Source organism: Zingiber officinale, chromosome 4A, assembly GCF_018446385.1.
Source record: "Zingiber officinale cultivar Zhangliang chromosome 4A, Zo_v1.1, whole genome shotgun sequence".
NCBI lineage: Eukaryota > Viridiplantae > Streptophyta > Magnoliopsida > Zingiberales > Zingiberaceae > Zingiber > Zingiber officinale.
This window is the reverse complement of record NC_055992.1, coordinates 29477215-29497562: the sequence shown is the minus strand read 5'-3', so window position 1 is coordinate 29497562 and position 20348 is coordinate 29477215. Positions and strand designations below refer to the sequence as shown.

At 38.8% G+C, this 20348-nt stretch overlaps 1 protein-coding gene across 1 annotated transcript; it reads right to left on the bottom strand.

Annotated features, from left to right (window-relative positions):
- Positions 1-235: 235 nt before the first annotated feature.
- Positions 236-2091, bottom strand: LOC121973235 (F-box protein At2g32560-like). Its single transcript, XM_042524788.1, has 5 exons — positions 1398-2091; positions 1221-1300; positions 900-1078; positions 748-822; positions 236-569 (listed from the first exon to the last, which is right to left on the bottom strand). Exons 1-5 carry the CDS (start codon positions 1992-1994, stop codon positions 382-384), a joined length of 1119 nt encoding a protein of 372 aa, XP_042380722.1. The 5' UTR covers positions 1995-2091; the 3' UTR covers positions 236-381.
- Positions 2092-20348: the final 18257 nt, after the last annotated feature.

Genomic DNA, 20348 nt, shown 5'->3' with positions numbered 1-20348 from the left:
TGCGCCTAACTCATCTGAAGTAGACGTGTCAAAGAACTCAGCCCTACGCACTGCGCGACTAAACCCATCCATGATCTTAGCCGGATTAGTAGAGGAGACGAATTTCTTTTTCACCTTGTGTTTTTGTTTTTTTTGTTCTCTCCAATTTTTCAACAGCTGAAGATGAGATGCCAATTATCTCTTTTACATCTTGTTTCCTATGTTCTGAATTGCGAGACTTGAGAGAGAGTCAAGATTGCCAAAGCTGCTTTATTCACATTTAATTTCTTCCCACTACATTTATTATCTGTATGGAATACCAACAGCCAAAATAGAAAAGCTACAATAGTGTTTAGGCATCTCAAGATACAATCGAGCGTATGCAATTGAGTAAGGATAGTTCTACTCCAAAGCATCTGTTGGCCAAAGCTCTCTCCACTTGAAGATTTCATCCTGGCTTTGCAATTTCCTGATCCCTCCATAAAATCCATCTGTTTCATTGCCTTCTTCCCTGTGACTCTTTCGATCAATGGACGCCCGTCGCCACCTCGAACCAGCTGTGTATTGGTTGAATTCAAGGACAATACTATCTAGAAAACCAAACACCAAATTAGCTAGTGAAATTAGCCATGATAAGAACAGTATAACCATGCATCTGAAACTCAAAAGAATTAACTACAATTTTCATGCAAGGATTGTGTTCAACAGTAGGTGCTGTCAGCTATATATAATTCTTGAAATGGAATAGAGGATCACTAATCTACTTACTGCTCATCTGACAATGGCAAAAATGCTCATTTCCATCACAAGACTCCAAGTGACCAATAACTCCATACCACCAGCCTGCAAACAATTGAGTTGCGACATTGCTCCATCAGCCAAGCCAATTTCATAACGTGACCACTGCTGAAATCACTCACCATAAGGAAACTCCTTGTTCTTTCTCCATTGAATTTCGATATGATCACCAGGACACAACTCGCTGAGGCAATCCGAGATGTGAAGATCACAAGCGCAAGTATTCACGGGTGGCGCCCTCAGCCTCTTCCATTCCACTCCTTCCTCTGTTACTAGGGCTCTTCGACCATGAGGAGGATACCTACACAAAACATGGATATATTATACTGGTTCCTATTATAAAGTAGAAAAACTCTTGAATGACTTAGTTTCACAGCGTAATGAAGCTTCAAGTGCAGAATGTTTGCTCTAAGTCACCAAAACTGTATAAAATTTGTGCATACCTTGCAAGAAAAGTATCAGTCCGGCAATCATATCTAACTTGAGCATCGTAGCATGATAACAAGAAGCCCACATGCTGATGCTGCAGAAGCATTAATTAAGAATTCTCAGTTTAAACTCAGAGATTAAATTCTCATCGACTTCGTCGCGATGATCATGGTCGTGATCGTGATCATTACCTCGCGGTTGTAAACCTGAGCTGGGAACCACAACAGACCACTCTCCAAGGACTGATACCGAGCCATGACAGAGTCAGGAAGCAGAGAGTTCTTGAGATCGTTACCATTCCCAATCCTTGTCTTGAGCCAGGATATTGGACGGATGCAAGAGAGCAACCATCCATCCCGATGCTCGCCGTCGAAAGCCAAGTGGTTCTTCCACTCCCCGGTCACAGCCGGAGCCATCACCCTCCCCCATTTCTCCCGCATGTGCCTCTCCCACAAGTGGTCATTCCTGCACCTCCTCCTTAGCGAGCCGCAAACGGCGGCCATCATGGACAACCCGGACGGCGGAAGCTTCTCCAGCACCATCTCCAGCACCAACTCCGGCAAGTCCAGCAGCGATGTAGCAGACGGCTCCTCGACGTTCTCCACCCCATGGACGGTGCATTTATTCCCGGGAATCATCGGCAAAGATGTAATTTTTCGAGAGCTAACTAACTCACACTTGTTGAAAAGAGGCAGGAATCGAGACAGCAGTTCACGCCATGGCGGCAGGGGGGAAGTTTTGGAGAGGAAAAGGACGAAGGGGAAGAACGACATAAGGAACAAGAGCATCTTCCAAAACAATAATCAAGAAAGAGATACCAATTGCTCCAGAAGCGCAGTGGATGCAACCTCACTTGAGTTTCAATGCATCGTCATCTCCCAAATAAAGAATCCAAAAATGTCATCTTTTTGTAACACTTGCACCCTGTTTGGAAACAACTTAAATGAAGAAATTGAATTAAATTTCATTAGGAATTGAATTCTGACAGGAATTGAATTTAATTCTTATGTTTTGGAATGAATTAGTGAATAATAGAATTGAATTGAATTCCTTAATTTGGAATCTAGCTATTTGAATTGAATTACATTCTTATACATTTACCATTTTATCCTCATAACTAATCATTTAATAATCAAGTTAAGTATTAGAGAATAGGAAGAAGGGATCGCACAGTTAAGACAGCAGTATGAAGAAGGTGGCGCACGGGAGAAACGATGGAAGGAAAAATTTTCGACATAAGGAGAAACGACGCACGGGAGAACAACAAGAGAAAACAAGAGAGTCGGCAGATGGAAAAAAAGGTTTTAAGTTAAAAGGACAATTAAGTAATTTTAGTTGTTCATAGTAAATCCCTATCCAAATCTGATCATTTGAGACCTGATTTACTATATATTCACGTTTTGAATGAAATTGGAATTGAATTCCATATCAAATTTATCTCAAAAATTCATTCTAAACTATGGAATTGAATTCCTATGGTAGAAGGTTCCAGGAAGATATAGAGATGACAAAAAAGTGGTGGGTTCACTAGGATTAATTCTCCTCCTCCAACTTGCCAAATCCACACCAGAAATATGGAAGGAAGAGAGAAACTACAGATGGATGAGAAAAAGTTGTTCTCTCTCTCTATATATGTACAGTTCTAAAGAAATAAAAGCAAAATAAAGAGATAAAAATAAATAAATGGTCTCGGATTGTGGAAGGTTGGATTAGAGAGTAAAAAGTATCCAGCTATGCGTGAACACATGAACATCCATCCTGCTTTCCCTGCCAATAATAGCTTTGGTGGCTGCGCTATAGGAAATAGTTGGTAGATCACAAGAATGAACAAGCTGATTTATCATTCGTTCTATCAGGGCAGTGCATGTGCCAGTTTTTCCTAAGGTAAAAGTGAAAAAGACAATTTTTTATTTTCATTATTATTAAAAGGATAATTCATATTAAATAAATAAATACTATATTTTAATTGACACAGTGTTTTGTTTTGATTGAGTCTTGGCTATTCTACAAGTTTCCAGAAAGTATGCTTTTGGGTCACCAATTATTGTTTCCTTGAGCTACTAAAGTGAGGAAACTAATGAAACAGAGTTTGACAGAACCTGACTTGTCCCGATTCATTGCAAGCAAGCAAAAATGGTTGCACCTTCCACTTTTATTGTCTGCCCTTATTCACAGTACACTAAGTCATTTCACCATTTAATTAGAAAGTGAGGAAAAGAAATCCTAGTGCTTATTTGATTGCATGAAGCATGCTAGAATTCACTAAGGAAAAGCTGAAAATGGTTTCGGAGGGAGAGGACTCACATTGTTGAAATCGCAAGGAGGTGTGAATATATAATAGAAATAGTGAACAAAAGGAATAAAAGAGTGGAATATTACACTGAAAGTGACCAATAACTATTTGCTTATCCAGCTTTGCCTTTAGTTTGAAAAAATAATAATTGTGAAGATAAGAAGAACTGCGATAGTGGGAGCAAAGCAGTAAGGTTTTGTCAGAATGCACCATGTATATGTCACAATGACCCTTAATGAGTTTAACCCAACTCACCATTCTTTGTTCAGAACTTGGGAAGAAAGAATGGGAAATTAGACATTCAATATGTAAAATATTGGAATTGTCTCTTTATATATATTCCTTTTACCTCATGTATTACGTAAACGATGCGCGCATGATCACGCCATGCAGGGTAGTGAGACTCATACCACTCAATTGCATGCCCAATGGTCTTGTCTTCAATAATTAACTTTGTGAATTTCTCATGAGGACTAAGAACTCCATTTTTCTTCAATCTTCTCCATATATATTCTAAAAGTTCTTTCGAAAAATCTTTTTATTTTGTAAAAACTCCAATATGAAAGGTTGAAAGTAATTAAATTAATTTGTAATTAATATGAAGAAACTACATATATAGTGGGAATGTTACCAACTCATGCATGATCCAGTACAGGCACAGCTTCATGAATGGAGACATATATATCTTAACTTCTTCAATTATTCCATGCTTTTTGGTCCTGTCAAAAGGTATTATTGATGAAACTAATAAGCACCGGGAGCATGGAGCTCAATGTCAACACAGTGGGTCTTCAATTCATGCTTTCCATGCTCGCAAAGTTGACAAAAGCTAACTCAAGTACAGGAGACGAGGAAAGGATAAGATAAGCCCCGACACGATCAGCCGGCGACCGACCAATGTTCTAATCTAGCTAATGTTTCAGCTACTTTCACCTTTTTTTTTTTTGTGGAAAAGGTTTCCATATGTATGGCCCGGTCCCTTGAAAGATTAGATTTTTGGAGAATATATATGGTGGCTAGCCAAGCCTGGGAAATCATCAACTATATATGCATCTATCTACCTAAAAATTGAATTGCAGGCATGCATGTCATGGAGATAATGACGGACACAACATTAATGCGTGTGACTGCCGCGATGGAATCGCATCCACTTGCCTATTGGCTATTGCTGAGCTACCTGTTGAATGATCGTAGCTAGGGAAATGTTTGAGGGTGGGCTTGTTTCCAATTATGTTTTCCAATTAAGGAGGGCACCCAATCAACGGACTGATGAGTGCGTGCTTTACATGAGTTCAAAAATGGATATATATATATATATATATATTATTATTATCCATACTTGACATGATTTATATTAAATCAAATTTGGAGTTACGTTGCTTGATGGTCAAAATCGGTTGATCGGTATGATCGTAATTGTGAACATTGACTGACTCAATAAGTTATCAGTTGACTAATAAGTTCCTAGCGGTCGACTACTCAACAAAAAGTGTTGCTTTGAGGGCAGAATCAAATTTGGAAGCTAAATGCGCTATAAGTATGGGCAATTATAGTTGATGGTGGAGTAGTAAGCACAATAATAATAGGTCGACAGGCATGGTAGTCGTTGAAGGTAGATGAGCATGGCAGTTGAAGGTTTGTGATCATGGCTTGGTGAGCACGATGATATAATTAAATTGATGAGCATGGCGACGGCAAACCAACAAGCATGTCGTCGCCAAGCATGACGATGCAGGCACAGCGACTCAAATCCAGTTTGCAACAACAATAGATGCAACACAAATTGACAGGGTTGAATCCCTTAAGAAGAATTACTAGAGAGGAGGGGATGAATAGTGTCCGTAAATTTTAAAGCAAACTTTCTCTTATTATGATTTTAACAAGTGACCACACATCCACTAGCGGAAGTGAAAATAATAAACAAACACATATCGAATGACACATCAATTTAACGTGGTTCACAATTCTCCAAAATTGCTAGTCCACACCCTATGCATTTGAAGTGAGTTATCTTTCTCCTTTTCGGTAAAGTAGAGAAAGTGGAGGAACCCCTTACAATAGCAAAAAAAAAAAAAGTAAAATAAAAATAAAGACACTCAAATCTTGAATAAGTACAATATTTGATTTCAATATGTTATTTATGCTTCAAGCCTCTCGTCTTATTTATAAGTATCATCCATTAAGTGTCTTGTTGTCTCGAAGTAGTTGACATGTCAAACTTTTGATTGATCGAAAAATTTTAGGTCAGCGGAACTTCTTGTCAACCTGCTCTAACTTTGTCAATCATTTTCATCCATAATTTTTTCTGATCGTCTGGATAAGGCTCTTTGATTGTTTCATCCAAATATTGTATAGATCATACTACATGTGTGCCTCCAGTCGCTTGGATCTATTTTTGAAGGACTAAATCTCTTTAATCAATCGACTCCATACCCTGTTCGTCGAGATGACTCCTTATCCTTTGCTTTATAAATTGAACATAATTTTAGTCTACCGTAGTTTTGGTCATTTTGAAAAAAAATTTGGTTGCCTAAAAATTTGACTTTGCCTTTTAAAGCTGATATTTTGTTAATTGGCAACAATGTTAAGGTATTATCAGACGTAAGGGTATGGTTGTCCAAACAATTTGATATGAAGGACTTAGGAGAGTGTGCACACATTCTTGGGATCAAAGTTAGAAGGGATCGCAAGAAAAGAATGTTGTGTCTGTCCCAAGCTTCATATATAGATACAATCCTTGCTCGTTTTAGCATGCAGGATTCCAAGAAAGGTTTCTTACCTTTTAGGCATGGAATACCTCTATCTAAAGAGATGTCTCCTAAGACATCAAAGCAGATAGAAGACATGAAAGCAGTTCCTTATGCCTCGGTTGTAGAAAGCCTTATGTATGCAATGCTATGTACGAGGCCTGATACTTGTTTTGCCGTGGGCATGGTCAGCAGATATCAGAGTAACTGGACAAGGACATTGGACTGCGGTAAAGCATATATTAAAGTACCTGAGAAGGACTAGAGATTATATGCTAGTTTACCAAGCAGACGATTTGCTCCCTGTGGGTTACACGGATTCAGATTTCCAATCAGATAGGGACAACAGTAAGTCTACATCAGGCTATGTGTTTACTTTAGGAGGTGGAGCCATTTCATGGAGGAGTGTTAAGCAGAAATGCGTTTCGGACTCAACCATGGAAGCTGAGTATGTAGCAGCCTCTGAGGCAGCTAAAGAAGCAGTATGGCTCAGGAACTTTCTAATGGACTTAGATGTGATTCCTAGTTTGCCCAAAATCATCACAATTTATTGTGATAATAGCGGTGCAGTCGTAAACTCGAAGGAACCACGAGCCCATAAGGCAAGTAAACATATAGAGCGCAAGTACCACCTGATACGAGATATCGTGAAGCGAGGAGAAGTTGTCATCACCAAGATTGCATCAGCGGATAACCTAGCAGATCCTTTCACTAAGGCCCTTCCAGCGAAAGCTTTCGATCGACATGTGGAGGGAATGGGAATCAGATGTATGGTAGAAGATATGGCAGCTTAGTCATTAGTATAAGTGGGAGATTGTTGGAGTATATACTGAAAGCCTAAGCTTTTGTAAACATTTATTTGGAATAAAGAATCACATTTGGTCAAATTATCGACATTTGTTTGTAGTTCAATTAATTTATATTGTAGATAACATAGTATGTGGTGTCACATGCAGAAGATGATGTTATCAGTACCTTATAAATTATAAACAGTAGCTCACGACCAAAATGGAAAGGAACAAACCGTTAGAAGGTCGTAGTGTAATTAGGTATTAGTTTATCTTGACTATATAATTACACTAGTACACTCAGAGTGTATTGAGTAGGACCATTTGAGGTCGTTTCTTTTATACTGACTTTATAAAGGAACAAAGACCTCGGTTATTATGGAAGTGTGTGTTCTTAATCCTAATATAATAACAAGCACATATATTTGATATTTATTTCTTTAATTTATCAATGGGTGAGATTTAGTTCGATGAATCAATAAACCCGATAAGTTGGGAAATGATATCACTAATAGTGTGTGTTGTTGATTATAGAAGGAAACTGTGTCCTAGAGATACTAGGTTGATAATGTCCCAAAGAGGAGCTCATAAGGATTGTCATATTAAACCCTGCAGGTGGACTTAGTCCGACATGACGATAAGGTTGAGTGGTACTACTCTTGGACTAAGATATTAATTAAATGAGTTGTCAGTAACTCACTTAATTAGTGGACATTCGATATCTTAAACACAGGGAGACTAACACACTCATAATAAGAAGGAGCCCAAAAATGTAATTTGGGATTGGTGCGGTAGTTCAATAATAGTTCTCTAGTGGAATGAATTATTATTGATAAAATTAAGTTGTGTGTTCGGGGCGAACACGGGATGCTTAATTTTATCGGGAGACCAAAACCAATTCCTCCTCTCGGTCCCTATCGTAGCCTCTTATTTATAGAGTACTATACCCACCTATACCCACCTTCTATACCCACCTAAAAGGGGTCGGCCAAGCTAGCTTGGAATTAAGCTAGGGCCGGCCTAAGCACGGTTTAGGGTGGTCGGCCCTAGCTTGAACCCAAGCCAGAGGGGGCCGGCCATAATTAAATTAAAAAAGAATTTTAATTTTAATTTTTATTATGTGGAAGATATAATTTATTAAAGAGAATTAAAATTAAAATATCTATCTTAAAAGGATCTACAAAAGATTAAAGAAAGAGATTAGATTATTTTCCTTATTTATAGATTGGAAAGATATTTTATTTTCTCTTTAAAAATTATTCACATGTTGAAAAATTAAAATTATAGAATTTTCTTTTTATCAACCATGAAGGGATTTTTGAAGAGAAATTTTATTTTTAAAATTTTCGGAAACAAATTAGGAAGTTTTAATTTGTAGATTGAAACTTGTCTAATTTGCCTCTCTATGATGTGGTCGGCCATTAAGAGTTTAATTGGGAAATTTTATTTTATTTTTCTCAATTAAATCATGTCAAGGAAATTAAGAAAATTTTATTGTAATTAATTTCCTAATTTATCAAGGCTAAGGAATATAAAAGTGTTAGAGTGTATACTGAAAGCTTAAGCTTTGTAAACATTCATTATGAATAAAGAATCACATTTGGTCAAATTGTCTACATTTAGTTGTAGTTGTTCAATTAATTTATACTGTAGATAACATAGTATGTGGTGCCACATGCAGAAGATGATGTTATCAGTACCTTATAAATTATAAACAGTAGCTCACGACTAAAATGGAAAGGAACAAATCATTAGAAGGTCGTAGTGTAATTAGGTATCAGTTTATCTTGACTGTATAATTACACTAGTACACTTAGAGTGTAATGAGTAGGACCATTTGAGGTTGTTTCTTTTATACTGACTTTATAAAGAAACAAAGACCTCGGTTATTATGGAAGTGTGTGCTCTTAATCCTAATATAATAACAAGCACATATATTTGATATTTATTTCTTTAATTTATCAATCGATGAAATTTAGTTCGATGAATCAATAAGCCCGATAAATTGGGAAATGATATCACTTATAGTGTGTGTTGTTGATTATAGAAGGAAACTGTGTCCTAGAGATACTAGGTTGATAATGTCCTCAAGAAGAGCTCATAAGGATTGTCATGTTAAACCCTGCAGGTGGACTTAGTCCGACATGATGATAAGGTTGAGTGGTACTACTCTTGGACTAAGATATTAATTAAATGTGTTGTCAGTAACTCACTTAATTAGTGGACATTCGATATCTTAAACACAGGGAGACTAACACACTCATAATAAGAAGGAGCCCAAAAATATAATTTGGAATTGGTGCGGTAGTTCAATAATAGTTCTCTAGTGGAATGAATTATTATTGATAAAGTTAAGTTGTGTGTTCGGGGCAAACACGGGATGCTTAATTTTATCGGGAGACCAAAACCAATTCCTCCTCTCGGTCCCTATCGTAGCCTCTTATTTATAGAGTACTATACCCACCTATACCTACTTTCTATACCCACCTAATAGGGGTCGGCCAAGCTAGCTTAGGAACCAAGCTAGGGCCGGCCTAAGCATAAATTGGTGTGGCCGGCCCTAGCTTGAACCCAAGCTAGAGGGACCGGCCATATTAAAATAAAAAAGGATTTTAATTTTAATTTTTATTATGTGGAAGATATAATTTATTGAAGAGAATTAAAATTAAAATATATCTCTTGTAAAAGATCTACAAAAGATTAAAAGAAATAGATTAGATCTCTTTCCTTATTTGTAGATTGGAAAGATATTTTATTTTTTCTCTTTGGAAATTATTCACATAATAGAAAATTAAAATTATAGAAATTTCTTTTTATCAACCATGAAGGGATTTTAAAGGGAAATTTTATTTTTTAAAATTTTCAAAGACAAATAAGGAAGTTTTAATTGTTGATTAAAAATTGGCTTATTTGTTCTCCATGAGGTGGCAGGCCACAATTCAATTAATTAGGAAATTTTATTTATTTTTTCTTAATTAATTATTGTCAAATAAAGTTAAGAAAATTTTATTATAAATAAATTTCCTTATTTGACAAAGCCAAGGAATATAAAAGAATGGGTGGGGGTGCCTTCATGGTAAGACAACCTCTATTATTTCTCTCCCTCTTTTGTTCCTTGGTGTGGCCGACCATCATCATCCTCTCCCTCTCTTTCTCTTGTGGTGGCCGAACCTCTCTCTCCCCTTGGAGCTCTTGTGGTGGCCAGATACTACTTGGAGAAGAAGAAGAAGAAGGAGAGAAAGCTAGCATCTCTTGGAGCTTGGTTGGTGTTTTGATCTTCTTCCTTGGTGAAGCTTCCTTGTTATGGCCGAACCTAGCTAGGAGGAGAAGAAGGTGGTTGGTGGTTTCTCATCTCGGAAGATCGTTGCCCACACAACGTCCGAGGTTAGAAGAGGAATACGGTAGAAGATCAAGAGGTCTTTCTAGAAGGTATAACTAGTAGTTTTTCCTTTTCCGCATCATACTAGTTATTTATGGAAATAATACCAAATACAAGAGGCTTACGTTCTAGTATTTCGAATATGTTTTTCGATGTTGTGTTCTTTTGTTTTATTTTTTCCTTGTGATTTGATTGTTCTTTTCGGTTAACCTAAAGTTATTTTAGGAAATTAAATATTAGCTTTCCATAAAAGGTTTTGTCTAGTCGGTGGAGGTTGCTCCCATATCCAAGAAGGCCATGTGCCTCGCCACGTCAGTACTGGGAACCAATTATGGAAATTAATATTTAATGAAATTAATAACTTAAGGTGATTTGGGTCAAACATGTTAAGTTCCGCAGGAGACCCAAGTCAAAACCTAAAAGAACGAATAGATTAAGTTTTGGATTAAACGTGTTAAGTTCCGCAGGCGATCCAAAATTTAATTTAAAAGAACACATGGTAGCTAGGAAAAGGTTCAGACCTTTGTACAAAATTTTGTACAGTGGAACCTCTAGGTTTTCCGAGTAGCAACCAACAATTGGTATCAGAGCTAGGGTTTTGCCTCTGTGTATTTGGTATTAGTTTAATTATGCACATGTCATACATAATTTAGGCAGGTTAATAGTAGAATGTGCTAACTTTGTGGATGTAGGATCCAACTATTATGACTTTTAGTTATTATGTGTGATTGGACCCTTGGACATGTCAAGGGCATTTATATGTGTGTGCATGATTGTATTAAAAATACAGCAGGAGCTGTATTTAGTTTTATTAGGATTTTATTTTTGATCTAGATACATGTACATTCCTTTTATGGAATATAGGATCAAAAATGTAAAATTCTATTTATGTCGCAGATCAAATCTTGCAAAGCGTGGAACCTTCTAAGGACCAGAGGCGTAGCGGAACTAGGAGCAAGATGGATGCGACAGTTAGATCCGGTGGCGGTGGCCAAATATGGCAGCAGCTTGGGATGACAACACACGGAGGACAACTATAGATAAAATCCATAATAGTTGAAAATTAGATTTTCTATTTATTGCTTTTATATTGTGCTGTGTGTGCATGTTAGTATACATGACTAGTAGGCTACCATAGTTAAAATTCCTCATTTATAAATAACTAAGTGGGAGAGGGATTTTTAAATAAATCCCATGGTCTCCATTACTGGTTTGTAAGTGATGCAAACAAGTTTGCGCGTTGGCTCTGAGTGCCTTCCTCCATAACGGATGAGTTTGTTTATGGATCACTAGAACAGACTTCCATTTTTGGATGACTATAGGAAGTTAATTAAGAGCGTGTTATCTTCCCCAACGGAAGGGGCATAATCTTATTAATGGACTTAGTGTCAAGTAATGGTATACACTTAGACACATCTAATAGTATCCTCCCCATCGGAGTCACTGCTATTATTTGTGTGACCAAAATACACCAACTATTAATTTTATTTGTCAAAAAGTTAGGTTGACAAGATAATAAAATTAATGGGTTAAAACCCTCCTTTTACAAATGTTGAATTTGTATACGTCCACACTAACGTGGCATACAAAATTCACGGTGTTTTGAGATATTGGTTAATTTAAAATAGTATTGTTTGAGGAATCAATATTATTCTAAATTTAGAGTTCTGACCAAAAGATGACTTTCAACCCATTGTCCATCATACTTCAACAGAATAGACTTACTGGACCCAATTACATAGATTGGAAAAGGAACCTGGACATTGTTCTTACTGCTGAAAGCTATAAATTTGTACTGACTGAGCCTTGCCCTGAAGCACCTACTAGTGAATCTACCCAAGAGGAGATTGAATATCATAGGAAATGGGTAAAAGCAGATGAGATGGCGCGGTGTTACATTTTGGCTTCAATGTCAAATGTATTGCAACATCAGCATCAAGATTTACCAACAGCTTATGATATTATGAACAATCTCAAGGAACTCTTTGGTCATCAGGATAGGGCTTCTAGACAAGAAGCCATGAGAAAGATAATGACAGCCACCATGCAAGAGGGTACTCCTGTGAGGGATCATATCCTAAAGATGATGGCTTATCTGAACGAGATACAGATCCTTGGAGGAGAAATTGATGGGGAAACCCAGATCGATATGATCCTCCAAACACTACCTAGAAGTTTTGAGCAATTCCGCCTGAATTACAAAATGAATAAAATGGTATATTCATTGGCGGAACTACTGACAGAACTTCAGGCAGCAGAAGGATTGTTTCGTCACAACTCTCATATTCACTATGTTGAAAATGGTTCTACTTCAAAGCCGAAAGGAAAGAAGAAGAAGAAACAAGTTGGTTCAGCAAAGAAAGTGAATAAAACTCAGAGTACAGGATTTAAAGCTGGAGTGAAGAAGCCGAAGGGCAAGTGCTTCATCTGCAAGCAGTTAGGGCATTGGAAGGCGGACTGTCCTCGTAGGAATCAGAACAACAAAGGTATATCTCATGCTCTAGTTGTCACGCCCCAGAGAATTCCCTGTCCGAAGAAATTTCGGCAGCATCTCCCCTGTACAGCGGACAATCTGAAACTTCTACATAACCCATATACCTCAGCCACAGGCGGCTGGATTAATAACAGTAAATAAAACCAATCACCACGCAGTTTATATAAGTATTCAGCCTCTGGCTGTCACAACCACGCAGTTAATAAAATAAACAACATAGTAATACTCTGACTCGAAATCAACCCTACTCAACTACACTCGTAAAGCCCAAATCCGATTTTTCTTACCTCTTCTGCCGTCCAGGCAGACATGTAGTAGTTTAAAATCGAAAACAAATCCATCAATGAGACAAATTATATAATATCTAAGTATTCAACATCCAAATCCAAATATAGTCAAGTGAGAATCAAAACAATACAAACGATAGCAAATAGATGGAGGTCTGCAGGGGACTAGCAACTGGAACTCCCTCCTGACAGCATCAACATGAAAATAACAACAATGGAGGTGGGGTGAGTCCAACACTCAGCAGGTACAGTTGATATGCAAAGTAAAAAAAATAACACATAGCACTAATCATGCGTACAGTCTCCTGATGAATAAAGGTAAATACCAAACTGAAGTAAGCATGAGAGAAACTGTACTAACCAGGACCCGGTAAAAGGACAAACAGTCCGAAAGGTATAGAAGACCTGTATGCATGTCAATCAAGGTATCCAAGCAATGTGCAGCATATAAGTGCAACAAACACAAACACAAACAATAAATGCATCATGCATATGATGCCAATGTCATGGTCACCCCTGACGCCAGTCAGCCAACTCATAACAAAAGTGGGACCAAGTGGGTAGGGCTGTGACAACCGTGCACTCTGCATCACTACCCCTGATGAGTGACCGAGTGGACGGGATGCTGTCGGAGTACATACGTACTCCTACCCCAAATCATAAATGGGGGAGCGCAATGCTCTCATCTCCCGGTACGCTATGACGGGGAGGAATCTCTAACGTGCTACACGCTGCGTCACACTATCCATGAGCGGATCAACGGAGCACCGGAAGAGTCAAACTGACGTGCTACCACACTGTGTCACGCTACCCATGAGCGTCACAACGGAACACCGAACAGTGATGAAAACTGGCAAAGTGCTCGACAATAATGGAGCAATCTATCGCACAGCATGCGATCATGCAAATGGTGCATGTCACTAAGCATGGTAATATACTAAACCAATCTCTGGACATATCATAATGTGCACCAAAGCGAATGAATCATATCAAGGTATCTGATCATATAAGGTATCAAACCTAGGTCCTGACATGGTAAAATATGGTTATATCACTACCCATGAGCATGTGGAATCAGGTACATATCCATACAAGATGTAAACAAACAATCAATCAACAGGTAGCATGTATTGGGCAGTGATTAACCGAAACAAGTAAGAAACACAATTAATGCATCTTGTTAATTTAATTACTAAGCATATCAAAGACAATAAGTCAAAAGTACCCGCCTCCAATCGAAATAAGATCAATCTGATCCAAACACGACGTCGAGATACGCGTCTCGCGTCAAAGTCCTGTAATATCAAATAGATAATTTATTTAGCTATATAGCTAAATAAAAATCTCCAAACCTATTTAATAATCTTATCCATTCCTTAATTCAGCACATATACCTAAGTTAACATTAGTTATTAACCTACCTATCAACCATCGACAAAATGATCAAAACCCAATACCTTACCTCAATTCACAATCATTCTTGTTGCCAATGAAGGGTTGTTTGCTGCTGTAATTCCAGGTAAGCAGCTGTTAGAACAGAGTGAGCCAATCCGCTGTGATTCCGGGTCGAAGTGCGATCAAGCAACAACACCCAAACAGAAATCAAGCCCAAATTCGCAGCTAGATATAATACTTACCTCTAATATCGCCGATCTGTTGTATCAAGGATCTGAAAAACCAAAAGATACAGATATAATGATATGATCCACAGTAGCTATAGAACAAGAACAGAACACTAGATCCCGATCTAAACCCTCACCTTTCTGTCACAATACCGTATCACCAATGCTCTGAGGAGGAAGCAATGCTCAGAGCTAGGGCACGCAAGGTGAAACTTGGGCTCGGCTCTTGGCTCCTGTCCGAAACCAACTCAAACAGAAGTGGCAGTAGCGCTGGGTCGTACCTGCAGCCGGAAAAAGAGGCCTCGACAGAATTCTGGCACGGCTCGAGAAAATGGAATAAGAGTCGATCGGCCCCGAACAGTGAAGGTGTCGGAAAGCAAGGAATCGGCTAGGGCACAGATAAACCTCGGCCGGCAAGATGGCGTTGGGCACTAGAGTTCGGCTTCAGTGCTAGAGCACGGGTGAGTAGTTGGCGTCGCTGCAGGGAAGAGGGATCGGGAGGCAGAGGCTAGGGCACCGGCGATCGGAGTAAACACCGGGCAGTGAAACTAGGCATAGGGGCAGTCAGCGGTGTGCTCGACTAGGGCAGAGGATGGGTCGAAAAACTAGGGCTCGGCTTCACCGAGAAGAGGAGGAGATGAAGAGGGGGAAACCGTCGTGACCGACGGTTAGGGCATAGAGGAGAATCGGGCGGCGTCGGGGAGAAGAAAAGAAGAGGGGCGCGCGCTGGGGGTGGCTCGGCAAGGAAGAAACGGCGACAACGAGAAAATGAAAAGAAATAAAGAAAATAAAAGGAAAAGGATATATAAACATTTCCTCACTTAAATGGGGTAACCTAAACAGGCTTTTCCGGCCTCCGTTTTTGTCCCCGGTAACTCGTCTGTACGAGCTCCGAAAAATTTCCAAAAATTCTGGAAAATTCCCTTATTAATATTTGCCTATTTCCGGTATTTTACATTCTCCCCCACTAATAAAAATTTGGTCCCCAAATTTCGTCATCTACCATCAGCAAGTACTAACAACAGATATAGAAAGTATAAATGCTGAACGGTAAATTAAATCACATCCTCAAGTGAAAAGATGGGGATATCGAGCTCGGATAGTATCCTCGAGCTCCCAGGTAACCTCCTTATCCGAATGATGCTGTCATACGACTTTAACCAGTCAGATAGTCTTGTTCCACAACTGACGCTCCTTCCGGTCCAAAATCCGTACCGGAACCTCCTCATAAGTGACGCCAGACCGAACTGAGATATCTGTCAGTACATGTGTCGGGTCGAGTACGTATCTTCTCAGCATAGATACGTGGAATACATCGTGCACGCCTACCAAGGACGACGATAGTGCCAACCAGTAAGCTACTGCTCCAATCCTTTCCGAGATCTGGAAAGGTCCAATGTACCGCGGAGCTGGCTTACCTCTGAGGTCAAATCTCTTCACCCCTTTCGTGGGCGAAACTCGCAGATATATATAGCCGCAAATGGAGAACTCAAGGTGTCTCCGACTCGGGTCAGCATAACTCTTCTGGCAGTCTTATGCTTTTGACATCCTCCGTCTGATAATACGGACCAACTCTGCCTCACGTTGAGCCCTATGAGGTCCCAACAACTGGGTCTCTCGGATTCTCATCCTGATCGACGACTGAGCAACTATGGTAACAAGAATACCCTGCTCTGTATGTCCCTACTCCTCAATGTCTAACTCAGTGAAATCCTGAATCAAATCTATGACCACAACTCGGTGGCAAGCTAAAGTCCCTCTGGACCTCTAGCTAAGTGCATCGGTAACCACATTAGCTTTTCCCAGGTGATAGTTAATGGTACAATCATAATCCTTCAGGAACTCCATCTATCTCCTCGGTCGAAGATTAAGTTCCTTCTGAGTGAACAGATATTTGAGACTCCGATAGTCAGTGAGAATCTCAATGTAACATCATACAGGTACTGCCGCCAAATCTTCAGGGCAAAAATAATAGGGGCCAACTCCAGATCATGAACTGAGTATTTTCTTCTCAGACTCCCTCAACTATCAAGAAGCATATAAGAATACTCTACCGTGCTGCACCAGAACAGCACCCATACCCTGTAGAAACGCGTCGGTGTAGAGGACAAATCCGTCCTCTCCAGAAGGTAAAAATCAAAAATCGAAGCCGACACTAGTCTCCGCTTCAGCTCCTAGAAGCTGATCTTGTAATCCTCAATCCAAGTAAACTTCATGCATTTCATGGTCAGGCGTGTAGGTAGCATAGCAATCCGTGAGAAACCCTCAACGTATCTCAGGAAATATCGGCCAAACAAAGGAGGTTGCAAGCCTCTTCTATTGACTCCGTCTACTCCCGACGGTAACAATCTCGATCTCATGTGGAACCACGGTATACCTCTATTGGTGACGTGTGGCTCAAACATCTCACATAAGACAAACCCAAAACGCACTATTGAACTTCGCATATAGATGTTCCCATCGAAACATCTCTAGACTATACAAAAATGATGTGCGCGACTCACCGCGGATCCGAAATAGATCACAACATCGTCCACAAAGACAATGGAAACCTATCCAAACATCCTGGAAATACCAAAATCACTAAGTCTCAAAAAAACCTCTAAGGCACTGTAAGCCTATATGGCAAAAACCAAGACACATAATGTCCGTATCACAACCATTTCTAACCATAAGATCTTCGATAATAAGTCGAAAATCTGATCATCAATAACATAAATCACCTAAGCATAGATCCTCCAGTGTGAGAGCAACGCTCCATCACAGAAAACACCACATATGGGGGAGCAACTCTCTACCACAAAAAAAAAATCCTCAATATGTAGGAGTAACAATAATCCATAACATGTATCTGCAATAGATATGGGAGCAATGCTCCGCTACAGGCAATCCAAAGTATGTATATGTGGGAGCTCCGCTCCACCACAAACGATCCATAAGTGTCCAAGGCACCTAACTGTCCAACTAAAGGCTGCACGAGATCACTCGACCACATATCACTGTGGGCAGCCAAAGGTATAAACAACCTAGTAAACAAATCAAATCCATAGTCAACTCTATTATCATCCTAGTGGGTTGGTCACCCACTAATAGGAGAATTAGTTGACAGGGTTATACAACCAATAACATAATGTAGACACTCAGCATTCTACATTCAACATAGGTAGAATCATCATGATGCTACCCACCATACATCTGGTACACATGCACACACAACATATGTATAATCGATATAATCCTCCAATTATTATACACCAAACATACTCACAACTCAGGTATATTCAGTATGATACATCCAACAATACATACCGAACATGTGTGCAAAATCAACATAGGTAAAATCAACAATACACCTCAAACAACACTCACATAACATATCGTATAACCGACATATGCTTCCAATAAAACATACTAAACCCAGGTGCACTCACAAATCAAACCTAATCAAAAAGATACCTCAAATACCACACCAAACACATATGTACATATCACAACTCAGATTAAATCGACAAATGCCTCCATCAAAACACCACCGATGTACTTATACTACATCTCGGATTCAATCAACAAGATATCTTCAATAATACATCCAGATACATACACCGAACTACATAGCTATGATCCACAAGGAAACTTCAAACCATATCAGAACATGGATACATATACTACTTGCAAATGGGCAGTCTACCACATGACTCCTACAACACATAACAATCATAATATACATGTAACATAGACATGCAAAATCAGCACACCAGCTCAATCAAAAAGACCAACCTTATACTACCAACACTCATGGGTTACCGGTATATCTAAACAAAATTCATGCATATGTATCAAGCATGAATACATCAATCAAAAGCAACCCAAAATAAAGCAGCCTAATCATCCAGTAACAACCCTGCTCTAGGTTCAAAGGAACTAGTATCAGACAAGAACGATATACACACCGTGGTATAACATTGCCAGTCAATGTCATACACTACCAAGACTATATCCAATGGGAAAAATTTTATCATCATAAATCCAAATGTACTCTCCCAGTATACACTAGTAACGATTGTATCCCATAAGTGTTAAGCAATTAGCTCTATACTTCCTTACACCAGCGGGGTCACATATCCCAATGCACCCTCTAAGTTATCCCACCAGGTATATACAATCCACGGTCAAAGTCTTCATGGAATAGGATACATCGATCATTTATAAACTATCCAAGCTGAAAATGATTTATGACTAAATCAGTCCTTCCCACGTCAGTACAAAACATGTACTCAAAGGTGCTCTAGATACATAACTAAGCATAAATAATCTAAAGGTTCGAACCTCTAAAAATAGAGTATGGCAATCCTCTACTGATCACCCAACAAAACTAAATCATTCATCTACTAACTAATCAAGAATACCTTAATCCTCCACAAGCAACTAAGGTATATCCAACCACATAATATCATATGTATAAATGTGTACAACCCAAAAGAAAAAGTCAATATTTAGGAACATCAAGACACTCTCATTTTCATCCTCAAAAATATCAGCCCACATAATATCAGATGAATCAGTCTCTACTCCCCATGAGGGCAAGTTAGCATTCAAAACATCAAATCATTATTTATCCACGAAGTCCAATATCAGAGGAAGCAATTATCCATTTTATCATCCTCTTAACTAACCACAACTAACCAGATTATTAAAATCTCATAGGCACACTCAACCATAAACTCTCTAGCACCCAATTTATAATCTGATCACCAACCATAATCATCAAACCTGTGAATATTATAAATGACACTAACTATGTCACCATCAATGACAACCCAAATATAAATCATCAAAATAGTTATCCACTAATAGATCATCAAAACAAATATCTAATAATGGATCATTAAACAACCACATAACATTTACTCTCATAAATCATTAGAAATCAACACATCACAATATCAGATCTTCCAAAATCCCTCAACCTCAAATCATTCACAACAATGATCAAACATGATAACTCTCCAATGCCCAATTTTCATCGTATCGGATACCCTATTATCCAAAAGATACGAGTATAAAAAAACTCTACTGGCTAAGTCCACAGGAATATATAGGTATCATCCATTACCCAGCTAACAATAGCAGAGGCTGATATGTGCCTCCATTTCCTAGTAGTAGTAACAGAAGCTAAAACTACTGATGGTATGATATGAAAAATCACCAGAGACTATAATCCTTGATCTCTATGAGGGTCGACCCAGATCAGTGGCTAACCCATCACATGTAATATGGCTACAACAACCAGACAGGTACTAAAGATAAAGTGTTAATACATGTCATAACTATCATAAAATAAACATCATACCTATTTGCTGTCTGGAGATGTTCCGTCGTTGTCCTATCCCCAACCTTTGACCTCAAACTCCAACGAGAAACATCGCCGGAAATCCAAATAAATCCGAAACGGAAATCCGAAACATAACCATATCGAAAATCCGAAAATACCCAGTTTGACTCGCAAACCTGGCTAACCAAATATTCAGAATA

What these genes read in the sequence shown, in the direction of transcription:
- LOC121973235 (XM_042524788.1), bottom strand. Translation starts at nt 1,994, where the DNA reads ATGCTCTTGTTCCTTATGTCGTTCTTCCCCTTCGTCCTTTTCCTCTCC. An exon ending in GAACAAGGAGTTTCCTTATG is followed by an intron (nt 823 to 899) that starts GTGAGTGATTTC and finishes AATTGTTTGCAG; the next exon opens with GCTGGTGGTATGGAGTTATT. An exon ending in TTGCCATTGTCAGATGAGCA is followed by an intron (nt 570 to 747) that starts GTAAGTAGATTA and finishes TTGGTTTTCTAG; the next exon opens with ATAGTATTGTCCTTGAATTC.